The 16180-nt window shown below is 46.6% G+C and overlaps 1 protein-coding gene across 3 annotated transcripts in view; it reads left to right on the top strand.

Annotated features, from left to right (window-relative positions):
• Positions 1-6694: 6694 nt before the first annotated feature.
• LOC111147522 (chromosome unknown C6orf89 homolog) overlaps positions 6695-16180 on the top strand; it is a 44507-nt gene continuing 35021 nt past the window's right edge. Inside the window, exon 1 of one of the 3 annotated variants that reach the window (XM_022503574.1) lies at positions 6695-6868. Coding sequence is in view for 1 of the 3 variants with exons in the window: in XM_022503572.1 (XP_022359280.1) it covers positions 13312-13313 (2 nt within the window). In the remaining 2 variants the exon portion in view is untranslated. Of the gene's footprint in view, positions 6869-13240; positions 13314-16180 lie in introns of those variants that run through there. The other 2 variants (XM_022503572.1, XM_022503573.1) reach the window with 2 other exon arrangements.

The raw sequence follows: 16180 nt of genomic DNA, 5'->3' as shown, positions 1-16180 counted from the left end.
GTGGTTTTCCTTCTGCTATTACTGAACTTTTGACAACACTTCAAAATCTTATGAGGTAGATATTACTATTCTCTTTTTCCTTTAAGGAAACTGAATCTTACAAAGCTTAGGTAACTTGCTCAAAGTACTACAGCTGTGAGCCCCCGTGTTTAACCACAGTTCAACCCTAGCTCCCTTCGTTGTCAGGTAGGAATAAGGGTATATACAATGTCGTAAAGATCAAATTGGACAGTGAGCAGGCCGGGCCCCCTCCATCTCTGTCCCCTTCTCACAGAGTACTAAGAATAGGGTGTTCAGGTTTGTCAAATGAATAATGGGCAGAAAGTGACATTTTAAACTGACGAGTGCTGGGTAATGTATGGTGTAATAAATTTTACACCTTCTGCAGTCTTGTGTTCATATCCTCTTTGTGACCCTTGAGCTGGACAGAAAAGTGATCATCATTCGTCTGTTCTGTCCTCTGTTATTTGAGTTGCCTTTCTCTGGGCCTTGTGTAGTTCCTTACTATATATTTTGCAAGGCTTAGGGCACAGTGAGAATGCACTAGGATTATACACAAGAATAGGTCAGTGTCTTGCTGTCTCATTCCAAAGCCCTTCCTCAAGAGACTCAGTATTTGTTGGCCTTTTTGTCCCCAAGAGAACATTGGATGACTATAGGGAAGAACTGACAAAGATTTCTTTTCTGAGTTATAACCAGTAGTCCACATGAAATTACTCAGAGTAGCTTATATGTACTTCATCTAGTCTGTTAAGCTTAGTGTGTCTTCTGAAGAAATGTGCTTTATTAAAAACAAAATTATAAACTTCTACAGAAACATTACTTTTTGGGCTAGAGAACTGAAGATCATCCTCTTTCTCCTCCCTATAAAGGATACATCATCAAGACCTATCAATTCTTTTTTCCCAAGATAACCCAAAGTATATCCCTTCCTTCCTATTCCCACTGATGTTTCAGACCTTTAACATCAGGATTATTTTAGAAGCCCCCTTGTAGGGTTCCCTGCCTTTTGGCTTTTCCCCCCTAACCCATCCTAAGCACACATAGCAGCAGCCAAAGCTTTCCTCCCAAGTTATAGTATGTCACTTCTTTGCCACAAAATGTTAAATGGCTTCCCTATGCCTATTAAAATAAAGTCCCAAATCACTTGGCCTGGGCTTGAAGCCCCTTGGTCATTGGCCCCTCAATGGCTTCCCCAGCCTGATTTCCTGCCATTTCATCCATGTCTTAACCAACTATACCACCCAGGCGTCCCTTATTTCATCCATGTCTTAAATGTGCCAGGGGCATTCCCACTTCAAGACCTTTGCTCAGGCCATTCCTTTCCTTGCAAAGCTTCCCAAACCTCACCCGTGCCTTTGTCCCAAGTCCTTCAGGAAACCTCTCTCCCCTTCCTGTCTCTAAGTAGGCTTTCTCCCATCTTGGTTTTTAATCCTGTGCCACCTTTCAGATTTATATGGCCATAATAAAACACTGATCATGTCACAACCCTGCTCAAAAACCTTCAGTGGCTCCCCACCACCCACAGATCAAAGTCTTAGCATCAAATTCTTCCTGGCTATGCCAAGCTGATCTTTAAACATTGTTTCTTCTTCTATATGTAGCCTTGGCCTCACTCAGATTGACATTCTAGGTTCTCCAGATGTGCTCTTGTCTTCCCTCCTCTGAATCTTCTTACTCCCATGTCTTAATGCCTGAAATGTCCATTCTCAGCCTCCAATGTCTGAATCATTACAGCCACTTCCAAGATCACTTTCTCCCTAAATCTTTTCCTGGAGCACCTACCAGCCACTAGGCACTGAGGAAAATAAAGGTGGGTCACAGACATTGTGCGGCCCCAAAGGAACTCACATCCTACGAGAGACAAATACAGTTACAAGGGAGTTGAATGAGAGTTATAATAAAGAAGCACATGGTACTTCCTGACCTCTGGTTGTTCCAGAGCTGGCTTTGCGTAGTCAGAGATTTTTCTGCGAGTGATAAACTGAGCTGAGATCTGGAAAATGGTGGAGTTGGCCAGAAGCCAAGAGAGTTCTCTTTGTAGATCTGAAACTTTATAAAGAGCTTGGGAAGTCAGAGAGTTTTTCTTGGGCCATCCTGAAGCTGAGTGTGAGGGAATCATAGAGGATCTTAGAACTTGATTCTGAGGCAATAGGGACATGTGAAGTGGCAAAATCAGAATTTGTACATTGAAAGTTGTCACTCAGGCTGTGGTATGAAGACTGGCAGGAGGGGCCAGGAAAAAATGGGCTTTCTTGAGCCGAGTGGGCTCCCCAGAGTATTTTTAAGATTTTATTTATTTGATGGGGTGCCTGGGTGGCTCAGTCATTAAATGTCTTCTTTTGGCTCAGGTCATGATCCTAGGGTCTGGGATTGAGCCCCACGTCGTTGGGCTCCCTGCTCTGCGGGGAGCCTGCTTCTCCCTCTCCCACTCTCCTACTTGTGTTCCCTCTCTTGTTGTGTCTCTCTCTGTCAAATATATAAATAAAATCTTTAAAGAAAGATTTTATTTATTTGAGAGAAAGAGAGAGCATGAGCGGTGGGAAGGAGCAGAGGGAAGGGGAGCAGCAGACTCCCAGCTGAGCAAGGAGCCTGATGTGGGGCTCCATCGTAGGATCCTGAGATCATGACCTGAGCTGAGGACAGATGCTTAAGCACCTGAGCCACCCAGACACCCCAGAGTATTTTAAGTAAAAATTTAAATTCTGAATACATTCAGAAAAGTGGACAGATCCTGTGTGTAACAGTTCAATTAATTATTATGAAGTAAACCCACCACTAAATCAAGAAATGTTTCCAACTCCAGGGAAGCGCCCCCTACCAATCAGTACCCCTTCCCCGACGAAGGTAACCACTTTCTAAGTCCATAGATTATTTTTCTCTGTTTTTGAAATTTACATAAATGAAGTCATGAAGTATTTTTTGTGTGTCTGTCTTCTTTTGCTTATCATTTTTGCAAGATATTACCATGTTGTATGCAGTGGCTGTGTAGTATTCTGTTGCATGAATATACTACATGCCTTACACATTTCATTCCTTTTTTTTTTTTTTTTTTTAAGTAGGCTCCATGCCCGGCATGGAGCCCAGTGCAGGGCTTGAACTCATGACCCTGAGATCAAGACCTGAGCTGAGATCAAGAGTCATATACTCAACTGACTGAGCTACTTAGGCGCCCCTATACATTCTATTCTTAATGGGCATTTGGAATATTTCCAGATTGTGTCTATGACAAACGGTGCTGCTATGAATATTTTTGTATGTATCTTGGTGCACTGTACGTGAATTTTTTGGAGTATATACGTAGTAGAATTGCTGGGCCATAAGTTATATGTATATTGTAATTAACAGTTAACCAGACTGTTTTCCTAAATGGCTATAGCAATTTACATCCCTACCAGCAGTGTGTGACTTGCTTTGCTCCACTTCCTCATCAACACCCAGTGTTGCTAGTCATTTCCGTTGAAGCAATTTTGGAGCGTGTATAAGATCTCATAGTCATTTCTGTAACAACTAATGATTAGTGAAGTTGAACACTTTTTTTAACACGTATATTTGCCATTTAGGTGTCCTCTTTTGTGGTATTATCTTTTTGTGTTCAGATCTTCTGCTCATTCTTCTATTTGGCTGTCCAGTTGTCTTTTTTCTTATTGGTAGTTTTTATGTATCCTGTACACAAGCTCTTTGTTGGTTTCTTTCATTCTATAGGTTATCTTTTTCATTCTCTCAATTGTGTCTTTCAGTGATCAGAGGTGGTTTTTGTAAATTTCATGTGGTCCACTGTGTCTTATCTCTTACAGAACATCTCAATTCTGACTAGCCACATTTAAGTACTCAGTAGTCACTTGTATGGCCATGGTATTGGACAGAGCTGCTCTAAAGTTTTCTTGTTTTGCTTTTCTCATGTAGAGCTATAATGCACATAGAACTTATGTTGGTGTGTGGTGTGAGATTGGAGTCAAGATTCATTTTTTCCTATATGGATATCCAACTGACCAAAAACTATTTATTTATTTATCAGAACTATTTATTGAAAGCATTATCCTTTCCTCACTCCTCTGTTGTACCTCTCTGTCATAAAGCAAGTGTCTGTAGATGCGTGGTTCTCATTTTGGTCTCTCTGTTCTGCTTAATTAGTATCCCTATCCCTGCATCAGTATCACACTGCCTTTATAGTTAGCTTTATTAGTCTTGTTATGCCCCCCAAAATGGGTCCATGATTAAAGGAGTGAGACTGATATAAAGTGAAGGTTAAGCAAAGCTTTATTTCGCACCAAGAATCAAGAATCATACTGACCGGCCAGGGCCACGCCTCTTACAGAGAGGGGCAACCCTTCTCTGTTTCACAGACTAGCTTTTAAGGGCAAAGGCCTGGCCACGCACAGGTGGCCAATGAGATTGTAACACACACAGGAAACTCCACAGAGATGCTAGGTGACCAACTGAATTACAATTTACCCTAGTAGACATTTGAATCAGCCTATCTCCTTGGTCAGAATTGGCGCCCAAAAGGTGCCCAAAGGGCGGGGCCCATATTCCTTGGTAACTAGGGAGACTATGCATCTCCCCACTGATCGGATGTCTCCACCTGGCCTGACTCACCCTTGTATTTGGGCTTTGTTACCTGGAGCTGGTTCCCGGGACTTGTTTTTAAGTCAGTCCCCTGGAGGAAGGGGAACAGGGACAGTTTAAGGGATAAACAAGGTGGTTGTTTAATCTTAATGGAAGTCTCTGGTTAAATAGGTCCTTACAGTCTGGACTCAGTAGCATTTTGATTGCAGATCTCTAATAGAAAGCATTTAGGATCTTGGCACTAAAGACAGGGCAAAATAAGGAACCTGGGTTCAAATTGTGACCACACCACCCTTTGTGTAATCTTGAGCAAATTAACCTTTCCATAAACCTCAGCTTGGTTGGTATGAGATAAATGTTGTTGGGCATCAGGAAGGAAGAATTTACTTTGCACTTCAAGGTTCTTCCAGCTGGACAAAGAATCAAATTGACCTGCAACATATTAACGAGGAAATTGAGTTTCACATATGCAGGGCGCATGCGTGCGCGCGCGCATACACTCCAAAGACAGCCAACATAAGGCTTATAGGAGACAACCTGAGCTAAGGAGAGGGGCAAGGATCTGGGGATACAAAGAAGAGAAAGGCCCCCTTCTATTAGCAGGAAGGGTAGAGGAGATGATTGAAAAACAAAAGTTGTCCTGTAAATTTCTCAGATAAAGAGGAATCTGCGTTAATAGCTATCTTCTAGCTACAGGCAGGCAGTTGACGGGGTAAGTGGAGAGCTTTTCCTAAAAGTGCTGGATTCTAATTGCTTTTGGTTCAAAATAATCATAATGCTAAATTCCCCCATCCTGTGGTGGCCTGACCTTGGCCCGTACAGAAACTATTTATATGATAGAGTAGTTGAATTGGTTTCACGAATACAAAGGGCTTGGTAATGTCTGGCAGAGTAAGCGTCAATAAATATTCAGGAGTGGACTAAATGTGTGTTAATTTGAGTGATTGCTTGTCTTTGTTTTAAACGAAGAGCTCCCGGAGGCTTTAAGGACTTGCCCCCCATTACCTAACCCTCCCACTCCCGCCCCTTAATGCCTAACACGCTGCTCGGCACGTAGTAGGGGCCTCAATAAAAGCTTGTTGAACGGGATCAGCACAGCTGCGAAGCCCCGGTTGAGCCCCCGGTTGAGCGCAGCCACAGGACAGACCCTGGCATGCAATGAAAAGAACCCGCACGGCAAGAACCTGACGCCAGGGGGAGCAGGGACCAGTGCTCTCCAGATATCGCGGGAGTTTGCGCGCGCGGCAACGTCACTGGTTCTGTTTCTGACGGAAGCGCGGGGCGTGAAGAAGGAGCGGCCTTAGGGCGCGCGGCCTCGCCGGTGGCGCGGGAGTTGCTTCCGGGTTGCGTGCCCGGAAGCAGGAAGTTGTCGGCTTACCCTCCTCGCCCGGCGGCTGCTGTCCCCCAGGCGGGAGGAGCCCGAGAGGGCGCGGGCCCCGCATGTGAGTGACTGGGGCCCGAGGCCGGGAGGGGGGGAGGCCGCGCTGTGACAGCCTCACGGGGCCCGTCTGTGACATCCTCGCGCAGCCCCTTGCCCCTGCGCAAGCCCATTTCTTGAGCCTCAGGTGTTTCGCAGACTGCCTGCACCCCCGGCAACTTTCCCCTCGTACCACCCCCCCGACCAAGGCGAGGTTGACTCCTTTAAGACCTTTTCTTTCTTTAGCTCCGAGAGGCCGAGCAAAGTGAGGTCGACCCTGCTTGAACCTGTTTCGCAGGCGTCACGTTGGTGTCCAAAACACGACTGGCGCCTCGAAGTCTAGATTTCACTGCCCTTTTGACGGACTTCTGATTTTTCTTGTATATTGGGAGTAGATTCCCCGCCCCTCTTCGAAACATCTCTTTGTAATTGTTACCGGTGGAAGCTTGCCCTGTGTCAATCGAAGGCCCTCTTCTTGGATTCCCCACAAAAGATTTAATACATGAGGATCCGCAGTGGAATAAAAACAGTGAGAAGAAAGGTAGCAAGCACAAAGCGGTTTATCAAAGGACAGTACACTCAGAATGGAGTGGGCAAGTCCGGGATTGGCAACTGCCCCGAGGCTACCGGAGTTTTTTTTTTCCCTTTTAAGTGGGGTCATGAGTGTGGACAAGGTAGTTTTTAATGGAGACTCCTCCTACCGGTGGGGAGGGAGAACTTTTGCCCTACAGGGTTCCTGCTGGACCGGTCTTCGCTGTCTTCCCTTACCAGGGCGGGCAATCCTGAATGCAAACGTAATATGAATTCTGGGGTTACCCTGGGGCAGAAGTTGAAGAGCAGAGCACAAGCTCTGCACCTGCTGCTCTTGGTCTTGTAGTCCTGGTAAGTTGGAAACCACAAAACCAAGATGTTTGCCCTCAGGTCTCTAAATGTAACCCATTTATTGCTGCCCTTGCCTCCAGCTCATATGTAATAGCTTACTCTGCCATTCCCCCTTCAAAGACGAGGTCCTGAAATCTTTTAAGTCGGGGGCCGAACTCAATCTTCTGTAGCTGCTTCCTTCAGAACACGTCAGTGTTTTCGTTAGAGTCCTAATCTTTGCTCTCTGTCTGGGGCATCAGGCAGTGGTATGAGATTAAGGTGGAATGGGGGCTTGTGTCCTGGTCTTAGAAGGCTTGACTACTCTGGTCCAGGGGCTATGGTAGTTTTGATGTTCACTTGATAGGGGCTGATACCCTTGTTGCAGTAAGAGCTGAAGTTGGACCTGTCTAACATGAAAGGAGATGAGCTGCGTTAAAAGGTGAAGAAGACACAGTCCAAAAAACAAAAGAAGGATCATGCAAAGGAGAGGTCCTAGAAGAAGGGAAATATCCATGACCTAAGACCAAAAGAAAGGAGGCGGTGGATGTACCTGATAGGAGATGTGAAGTCTTTTAATACTTCTTGAACAAACCCTGATTGTTTGACATAAAAACATTATTCTTAAGCTAATGCACATATACCCCCTTGGGCAGAAGCAAGGATATTTAATGCCCTTTGATTTTGGAGGATTACTCCTGAGTCCTCCAAGGTTGCCAAAACTTGCATACTTTTTTGAATGGATTTGCCTAATTCTTTTTTTTTTTTTAAGATTTTATTTATTTATTTGACAGAGATCACAAGTAGGCAGAGGGTTGGGGAGAGAGAGAGGAAGGGAAGCAGGCTCCCTGCTGAGCAGAGAGTCTGATGCAGGGCTCGAACCCAGGACCCTGGGATCATGACCTGAGCCGAAGGCAGAGGCTTTAACCCACTGAGCCACCCAGGCGCCCCGGATTTGCCTAATTCTTGAGAGAATTGGGGAGAAAGGACAGTCCTAGTGAGCCCTGTGGCTGATCCTGAGGCTGTTTCCAGGAGGGTCCCTAGTAAGAGGAGTGTAAGGACTGCCTGCTTTGGATATGGATGTTTCAGTTACAATAGAGTGGAAAATTTGTGAGTACTTCCTATGAGGGTTACATCTGGAGCTAACCAGGTGAAAGAACAAGTGCCCTTCCATCCATTTGGAAGGGCTAGGTATGCCTGAGTTCCACAGAGTCCCTTCTGTGGACCTGCATACCAGAGAGGATGCAGGTAAGCCTTGGTTAGGATAGGAAATAGGGCGCCTGGGAGGTGCAGTTGGTTGAGCGTCATACTCTTGGTTTTGGCTCAGGTAGTGATCTCAGGATTGTGAGATAGAGCCCTGCACTGGCTCCATGCTCCACTGAGTCTGCTTGGGATTCTGTCTCCCTCTGTTCCTCGTCCCCTCCTCAACTCAAATAAATAAATCTTCCAGGGGGGAGGGGGAAGAAAGAAAATAAAGGGACTTCCTCGGAGGGAGTTCTCCGAGGTCCAGCAGTGGCCCTAAAGGGGACCGAAGCCAATATGAAGGCAGGCAAGGGGGTCATGACTATACAGTTGTGTTGGGCTGTTCAGAAAAGAGGTGGCTTCAGTGAGGATTCCAGAATATGTTCTAGGAGTTTTTCCAGTGGGAGGGCTGTTGGTAGGTTGTGTTGAAGGAGGAGGAGGTTATTTGGGCTGATGGATGGCCCTGACATTATTGAGACATGGTGGACCCAATGGGGGGCTTGATGGTGAATTTAGGGGGAAGATTAAAAGTGGGGTATTTTAACAGTGTTAAAGTAGTGATCAGAAACACTTTCCCACTTTCCCTGCTGAAATGCAAGGCACTGAGAAAAGGAATAGAACCTACTGGAGTCCCAGATGATGAGCTAGCACTAACATAGATTGGGAAGGTCATATTAAAAAGTTTGAGTTGAGTATGCAGCAGTCCCACTATAGAAGGTATTGGGAGGGGCCTCTGAGCATTTAGGATTTTTCTGCTGTGTTCTGTGACCTTTCTTTGGAGGTTTCTTGCACTTACAGGGGGCTGCAAGGTCCATGTTTGTGTCCAAAGACAGGTATAGGTGAAACTAGTGGGGCTCTTGGTGGTGGCCCACAATGAAGCAGGTACAGGAGTTACAGTGGCTAAGTGGGGTCCCACACATATCCAGCAAGAGGAATTGGTGGTGTTGAGATAGCACTGAGCAGTGTAAGTGATGGGGCTAAGGGGTCAGAAAGTTGCATTCTTGTGTGGTCCAGGGCAGTGTGAGAATTATCAGGCAGAAGAAGTGTGGTGAAAGAGGTACCCATGGATTTCTTTAGGGGTGTAGTCTTAGAAGTCTCCTGGAGGAACTTTGACCACACTAAGGTATTGGATATAACAGAATAGAGAATTTTAGGACTTATCTGAGATGCCCCCTTTTTGAAGAGTATGTTCAGAGGCATCGGGGTCATCCTCTTTGTTAGAGGTCAAAGCAGGCTTGGCTTGGGAGAGATGGATCCAACTGGCAGTTTCTGGGACTTTGATGACTGACTATAGGGTAGGGCTGAATAAAAGAACAGTAGAGGGTCCCTTCCATAAAGAAGTTAGTTGGGATCCAGGAGATCCATCTCTCCAGGATTTAATTAGGACCTCATCTTCTGGTTGGAGTGGGGAGGTTGGGTTTGAGTGGTGCGGCTTTGGTAGGATCTGTTTTTCCCATAGAGCCTCTCAAAGGCACTAACTGAATAGAGCCCTGTCCCAAGAACAGATGAATTTTAGCTTGGTGAGTAGGCCATTCACTCCCATAACCAGATAGGAGTTGAAGGAAAGCTTATACATAAAAGAGGTTAAGATAAAGTAGGTGGCTCCCGTGTCCAAAAGAAAATTAATTGTCCTACTTGCCCCATCAAGGGTCACCTGGTCCCCACTGCAGTGATGGAAACAGTGAGTGGGGGAGCCTGTTGGTGCCCTAGGGCTCCTCCGAGTGACAGCTAGTGGGGATGGTGGTGACAGAAGGGATTCTGAACTTCTGGTTCTCCCACTAGAGGGGCAGTCTCTCCTCCAATGTCCCATTTGAGGACATTGAGAACAGGCCATGTTATGGACTTAAGGACATTCATCTCTCCAGTGTTCCTCCTTTTTGCAATGGTAACAGGCTCCTTTTGGTGTCTCCCTTTTGAGGGGGTGACCCTAAGGTGATGACTTGTGTTGCAAGGTCACCAGGAATTGAGCCTGTCTCCAATCCTTATGTTTTTCTTTTCCCTTTTTTTCCCTCCTGGTCCTGGCTATAGAACACCAAATTGATCACCTTAAGGAGTTCAGAGCCTGGGGTGTCTCACCTTAGGGATAACTTTTGGAGTTTCCTCCTTACATTGGGGGTGGTCTGAGTGATAAGTCGGCCATTAAGAACGTAAGAACTGGGATCAAGGTTGGTATGTTTAGTTAGTCTCTCTTAGTCTTTCCATAAAGGCTGCAGGGTTTTCTTCCTTTCCCTGGTTTATGAGAGCCAGCTTATTATAATTAATTGGCTTTGATTGGCATCTTTTCATTCCATTTGTTAGATAGATTGTAAGATGGTCTCGGGACCATTGTCCTTATAGAGTCTCATAGTTCCGATGAGGATCTGTGACTGGCACTGCCATGGTATCTGGCAGAACTGTAAAGTTTATCCCCAAATTGGGTGGCAGCCTCCCCAGTTCCATCTCAGTCTGCCTTGGAGAGAGTCTGATTGAGAATGACCACTGTGTCCTTCAGGACAGATCAAAAATTAGTGCCAAACTGATATGTAGGTGTCAGGGTCCACAGAAAAATCTCCCAAGTCCTTTTGGACTTGGTGGAGATCACTCATAGAGAATGGAGTTTGCACCCACATGGTGGTTCCAGTTGGACCAGCCATTTCCTGGAGGGGACACAGAATTGGAAGGGGCTTATTAGGACCTGAGGGGGTTGGTGGTCCCAGATATTGGGATACTGGATCATTGTTTTGGGGCTATGGTAGGGTTTGGTGGGGCAGTGGGGCTTTGGGAAGCGTCCTCTGATGGTGGGGGAGGGGGCTTACAGCTTGGGTCTGTGAGGAGAACTAAAGAGGACAGCTCAATATTGCAGGTTTTGAAAAGCCTAGGGTTTGTTAAGGAACATGAAGTCTTGGATCTAAGGGATCTGAGACCTCTGTCCTTAGTCTCTACAAAAGAGGTCTAGCTGTAAGATGGTGTTAAAAGATTTTCTTTTTTTAAGAGAGTAAGAGAGAGAGAGCATCAGCAGGGGAGAAGGCCAGAGGGAGAAGAAGCAGATACCCCGCTGAGCAGGGAGCCTGATGTGGAGCTTGATCCCAGGACCCTGGAATCATGACCTGAGCCGAAGGCAGATGCTTACTGACTGAGCCACCTAGTAAGATGATGTTATAATCCATTGTCCTATTGTGGGGCCTTGTTGCCCCATCTCATAGTTTATATTGGGGCCATGCTGTATGCAGAAAAGATGAACCGTTTCCTCTTTAAAGTTTGGGGGTCAAACGTTCCAGTTAGCAAGGAAGCATTCCGGGTACATCTGACAACCAGTTTCCCATCTGTAAGGGGATAGCAAAGAAGGAGAAGTAGACACAATATTCCAAGAATGTCCCCATTGGAATGTTGTGTATCCGGAAGGGAGATGGCCTTCCTCCCTGCCTTTTTTTTTTTTTTTTTTAAGATTTTATTTATTTATTTGACAGAGGGAGAGAGAGATCACAGGTAGGCAGAGAGGCAGGCAGAGAGGCAGGCAGGGGGAAGGGGGGAAGCAGGCTCCCCACCAAGCAGAGAGCTGGATGCGGGGCTCGATCCCAGGACCCTGAGATCATGACCTGAGCCGAAGGCAGAGGCTTTAACCCACTGAGCCACCCAGGTGCCCCTTTCCTCACTGCTTTGAAGAGCAACCCTGAGGGTGTCCCCCTAGGAGAGGTCCACTGCCTTAATTAATATTACTACAGCCTCTCGTTTCTTTACCTGCCTCCTCGCAATTGATGTGCCCATGAGGGAGGGCATTGGTATATTTTATGGTCCCTAATGAGTCCCCGAGTTCCAGGATATATGCCCTGGCCCTCAAAATCTATGTAGTTCCATTTACGGATTTCATCCCAGGCCCCTCTCAGAAGTATTAACTTAAGTTTGAGTAGGTACAAAGTTTTGTCCTTTCCTTATTGGAAATAAATTCCCATACGATACCGTGATAATCATGCACCCACCTGGGATTTTAGAGGCTGATTGAGACCATCTTTCCAGAAAGGGAGTGGGGGGCACGTGAGGAGGTCTGATATGAGGCAACAGAAAAAGTAGAACTCTTGGTTAGATGGACCATCCAGGAGGTTGAATGAGTATGAGGATGGACGGAACTAGCAGGTGGGACAGCATGTCCTCGGGTTTTGAGGGTCACACAGTGAGTGATGGCAGAAGAGGTGCAGGAGGGGAAGAAATGCAGACAGTAGTAGCCAAATTGCAAAGTGAGTGAGAACTGACATCCGAGAAAGTAAATCAGACATGGGTCCTCTAGCCCCAGCGGGGTGAGGACTATCTTACCTTGTGCTGGAGTTACCGGTGGAAGCTGGTCTTGTGTCAATGGAAGTCTCGGTTCTTGGATTCCCCTCAAAAGATTTGTATGAGGATCCGCTCTCGAATAAGGACACTAGGAATGTACCAAGCACAAAGCATTTTATTAAAGAACAGTACACTATCAAGATGGAGGAGAGGGGGAATTGACGACTACCGCAAGGCTGTAGGGAGTTTTTTCCTTCCTGTGGCTTAAAGCTGTGGAGTAGGTCGTCTGTAATGGAGGTTGCGTCCGACTCTTGAGAGACTCCTCCTACCCGTGCGGAGGGAGAAATTTTGCCTCTAAAAGTTTTCTACCGGAACTGTCAAGGCCGCCTGCCCCGCCCCCGGGAGTTAGGCAGCGGGTGAAACAGCAACGCAAACGCATCACAGTGACGTTTGGTCTGCTAACCTGGTAAAGTTGGAAGCCACAGTGTTTGTCTTTGTTTTAGACGAAGAGCACCGGGAGGCTTTAAGGACTTGCCCCCCATTACCTAACCCTCCCACTCCCGCCCCTTAATGCCTAACACGCTGCTCGGCACGTAGTAGGGGCCTCAATAAAAGCTTGTTGAACGGGATCAGCACAGCTGCGAAGCCCCGGTTGAGCCCCCGGTTGAGCGCAGCCACAGGACAGACCCTGGCATGCAATGAAAAGAACCCGCACGGCAAGAACCTGACGCCAGGGGGAGCAGGGACCAGTGCTCTCCAGATATCGCGGGAGTTTGCGCGCGCGGCAACGTCACTGGTTCTGTTTCTGACGGAAGCGCGGGGCGTGAAGAAGGAGCGGCCTTAGGGCGCGCGGCCTCGCCGGTGGCGCGGGAGTTGCTTCCGGGTTGCGTGCCCGGAAGCAGGAAGTTGTCGGCTTACCCTCCTCGCCCGGCGGCTGCTGTCCCCCAGGCGGGAGGAGCCCGAGAGGGCGCGGGCCCCGCATGTGAGTGACTGGGGCCCGAGGCCGGGAGGGGGGGAGGCCGCGCTGTGACAGCCTCACGGGGCCCGTCTGTGACATCCTCGCGCAGCCCCTTGCCCCTGCGCAAGCCCATTTCTTGAGCCTCAGGTGTTTCGCAGACTGCCTGCACCCCCGGCAACTTTCCCCTCGTACCACCCCCCCGACCAAGGCGAGGTTGACTCCTTTAAGACCTTTTCTTTCTTTAGCTCCGAGAGGCCGAGCAAAGTGAGGTCGACCCTGCGTTCTTGAACCTGTTTCGCAGGCGTCACGTTGGTGTCCAAAACACGACTGGCGCCTCGAAGTCTAGATTTCACTGCCCTTTTGACGGACTTCTGATTTTTTGTGTGTATATTGGGAGTAGTCCCCCCCCCCCGAACATCTATTTCTAATAGTTGTTAAGGAGTTTTCTTTAAGTGTGGACTTGGTATGTGATAACAGTAGCATCTAGGGTTTCAGAAAGTTGTATGATTTGGTTTATTGACCCGATGAGCTGTTTGTAATCACCTTTTAGTACAAAAATCGTGTTCCGTAGTGTCTTAAGACCGTTAACCCTGTTGGCACACCTTTTCATGTTTAAGAGCCTGCATAGCCTTGGTATTCGCGAGTACATTTAAAGTGTACAGTCATCACTTTATAATAGAAACTACTCCCGGATACTTAACTATTCTGACTTCTTAGGGTGCTCATTTGGTTGTTCCCATGGTGGAATCTTCTCCCTTAATAAAAATGTGTATTTGAGTTTATCACAGTTTTTTTCTAAAGAACAACAGAAATGCAACTTTTGCTACATTGAAGTTTTGACTGAAGTTCACATAGTCCAACTTGCATACCAAAGAGTAACCCTGTTTGCCCTCTTAGGTCTTTCCGCTTTGGACCAAAACAACTTTCAAGACCCACTTTGAATCCCTAGTTCTCTACAGCTGCCCCACAACACCACAGATTATCTAAATGGGAGGTTCCTAATCTCATCTAAATCCTCCTTAGGTTGATGTATTTTTAAGAATAAGAAGAATAAAAGGTAAAAGGAATCAAGTATTAGATCAATTAGTTTGGGAAAAGAATGACCACTTTAGGTCCTTTCTATAAATTTGCTTAGTAGACATTGATCAGTTTTCATGTCCCTGAGATGAATTTCATGTGTGTTTTTAGTGTCTTCTGTTTCTCCATTTATCTTTGCTTTCAAGTGTTAACAAAAATTCAAATGAGCAAATTTTAAAGGTGTAATTGGCTTTATTAATTCATTAATCAGGCAGCATCCCATCTAGCAAGTAGAGGGGAGCTCCTAAGGGTTACAGAAAAGGAAAGGTTTTTTTTTTTTTTTTAAGATTATTTATTTATTTATTTGACAGAGATCACAAGTAGGCAGAGAAGCAGGCAGAGAGAAGCGGGGGAAGCGGGCTCCCACCGAGCAGAGAGCACGATGTGGGGCTCGATCCCAGGACCCTGGGATCATGACCCGAGCCGAAGGCAGAGGTTTTTCTTTTTCTTTTTTCTTTTTTTTTTCTTTTTTTTTTTTTATGGTTTTATTTATTTATTTGACAGGGAGAGATCACAAGCAGATGGAGAGGCAAGCAGAGAGAGAGAGAGGGAAGCAGGATCCCCGCTGAGCAGAGAGCCCGATGCGGGACTTGATCCCAGGACCCTGAGATCATGACCTGAGCTGAAGGCAGTGGCTTAACCCACTGAGCCACCCCTGCCCCCGAAGGCAGAGGTTTTAACCCACTGAGCCACCTAGGCGCCCCTAGGAAAGGTTTTCAAACATAGAGGGAGCACCTGGGTGCCTCAGCTGGTTAAGCGTTCAAGCACTTGATTTTGGTTTAGGTCATGATCTCAGGGTTGTGAGATCTATCCCTGTGTGGGTTCCACACTCAGCAGGGAGTCTGCTTGAGATTCTCCCACTCCTCCCCCTCCCCCGCCAACGCACGCACACATGCACGCTCGCTCTCTCCCTCCTTCCCTCCCTCCCTCTCAAAATAAATAGGGGCGCCTGGATGGCTCAGTCAGTTAAGTGTCTACCTTCTGCTTAGGTCATGATCCTAGGGTCCTGGGATTAAGCCCCGAAATCAGGCTTCCTGCTTATTGGGGAGCCTGCTTCTCCCTCTCCAGACTCCCTGTGCTTGTGTTCGTGCTCTGTTAAATAAAAAATAAAATCTAGGGGCGCCTGGTTGGCTCAGTGGCTTAAAGCCTCTGCCTTCAGCTGGGGTCATGATCCCAGGGTCCTGGGATCGAGCCCCACATCAGGCTCTCTGCTCAGTGGGAAGCCTGCTTCCTCCTCTCTCTCTGTCTGCCTCTCTGCCTACTTGTGATCTTTGTGTGTCAAATAAATAAATAAAATCTTTAAAAATAAATAAATAAAAATTTAAAAAATAAAATCTGAAATATAAATAATCTTTAAAAAATAAAGGTAGCGTAGAATAAAGGCTTTTTTTTTTTTTTTTTTTTTTTTTTTTGGCAAGGTCATTCACCTAAGGGAAATGGGAAAAGTTTTATCAGTAAATTTTCTAGCACTGACCAGAAATTCCGTGTTGGCTGGTTAAAGTTCTAAGGGGTTTGAAACTGCAGTTAGGTTAGGTGTTAAGTCTTGGTTTACTGACTTTACCTAAGGACACCATTTTGGGCCTGTGATTTTCACCCCCACCCCCCCCTTTTTTTTTTTAAAAGATTTTATTTATTTGGGAAAGAAAGAGCATGAGCAAGGGGAGGAGCAGAAGGAGAGGGAGAAGCAGACACCTTGCTGAGCAGGGACCGCCCCGCGCCCCCCCCCCCAATGTGGGACTTGATCCTGGGATCCTGAGTTCTTGACCTGAGCTGAAGGCAGACACTTAACCAACTGAGCTACCCAGGTGCCCCTG

This window comes from Enhydra lutris, unplaced genomic scaffold (assembly GCF_002288905.1).
Source record: "Enhydra lutris kenyoni isolate GAN:26980312 unplaced genomic scaffold, ASM228890v2 scaffoldscaffold17, whole genome shotgun sequence".
NCBI lineage: Eukaryota > Metazoa > Chordata > Mammalia > Carnivora > Mustelidae > Enhydra > Enhydra lutris.
The sequence above is the reverse complement of the archived record's forward strand: the minus strand, read 5'-3'. Positions and strand labels throughout refer to the sequence as shown.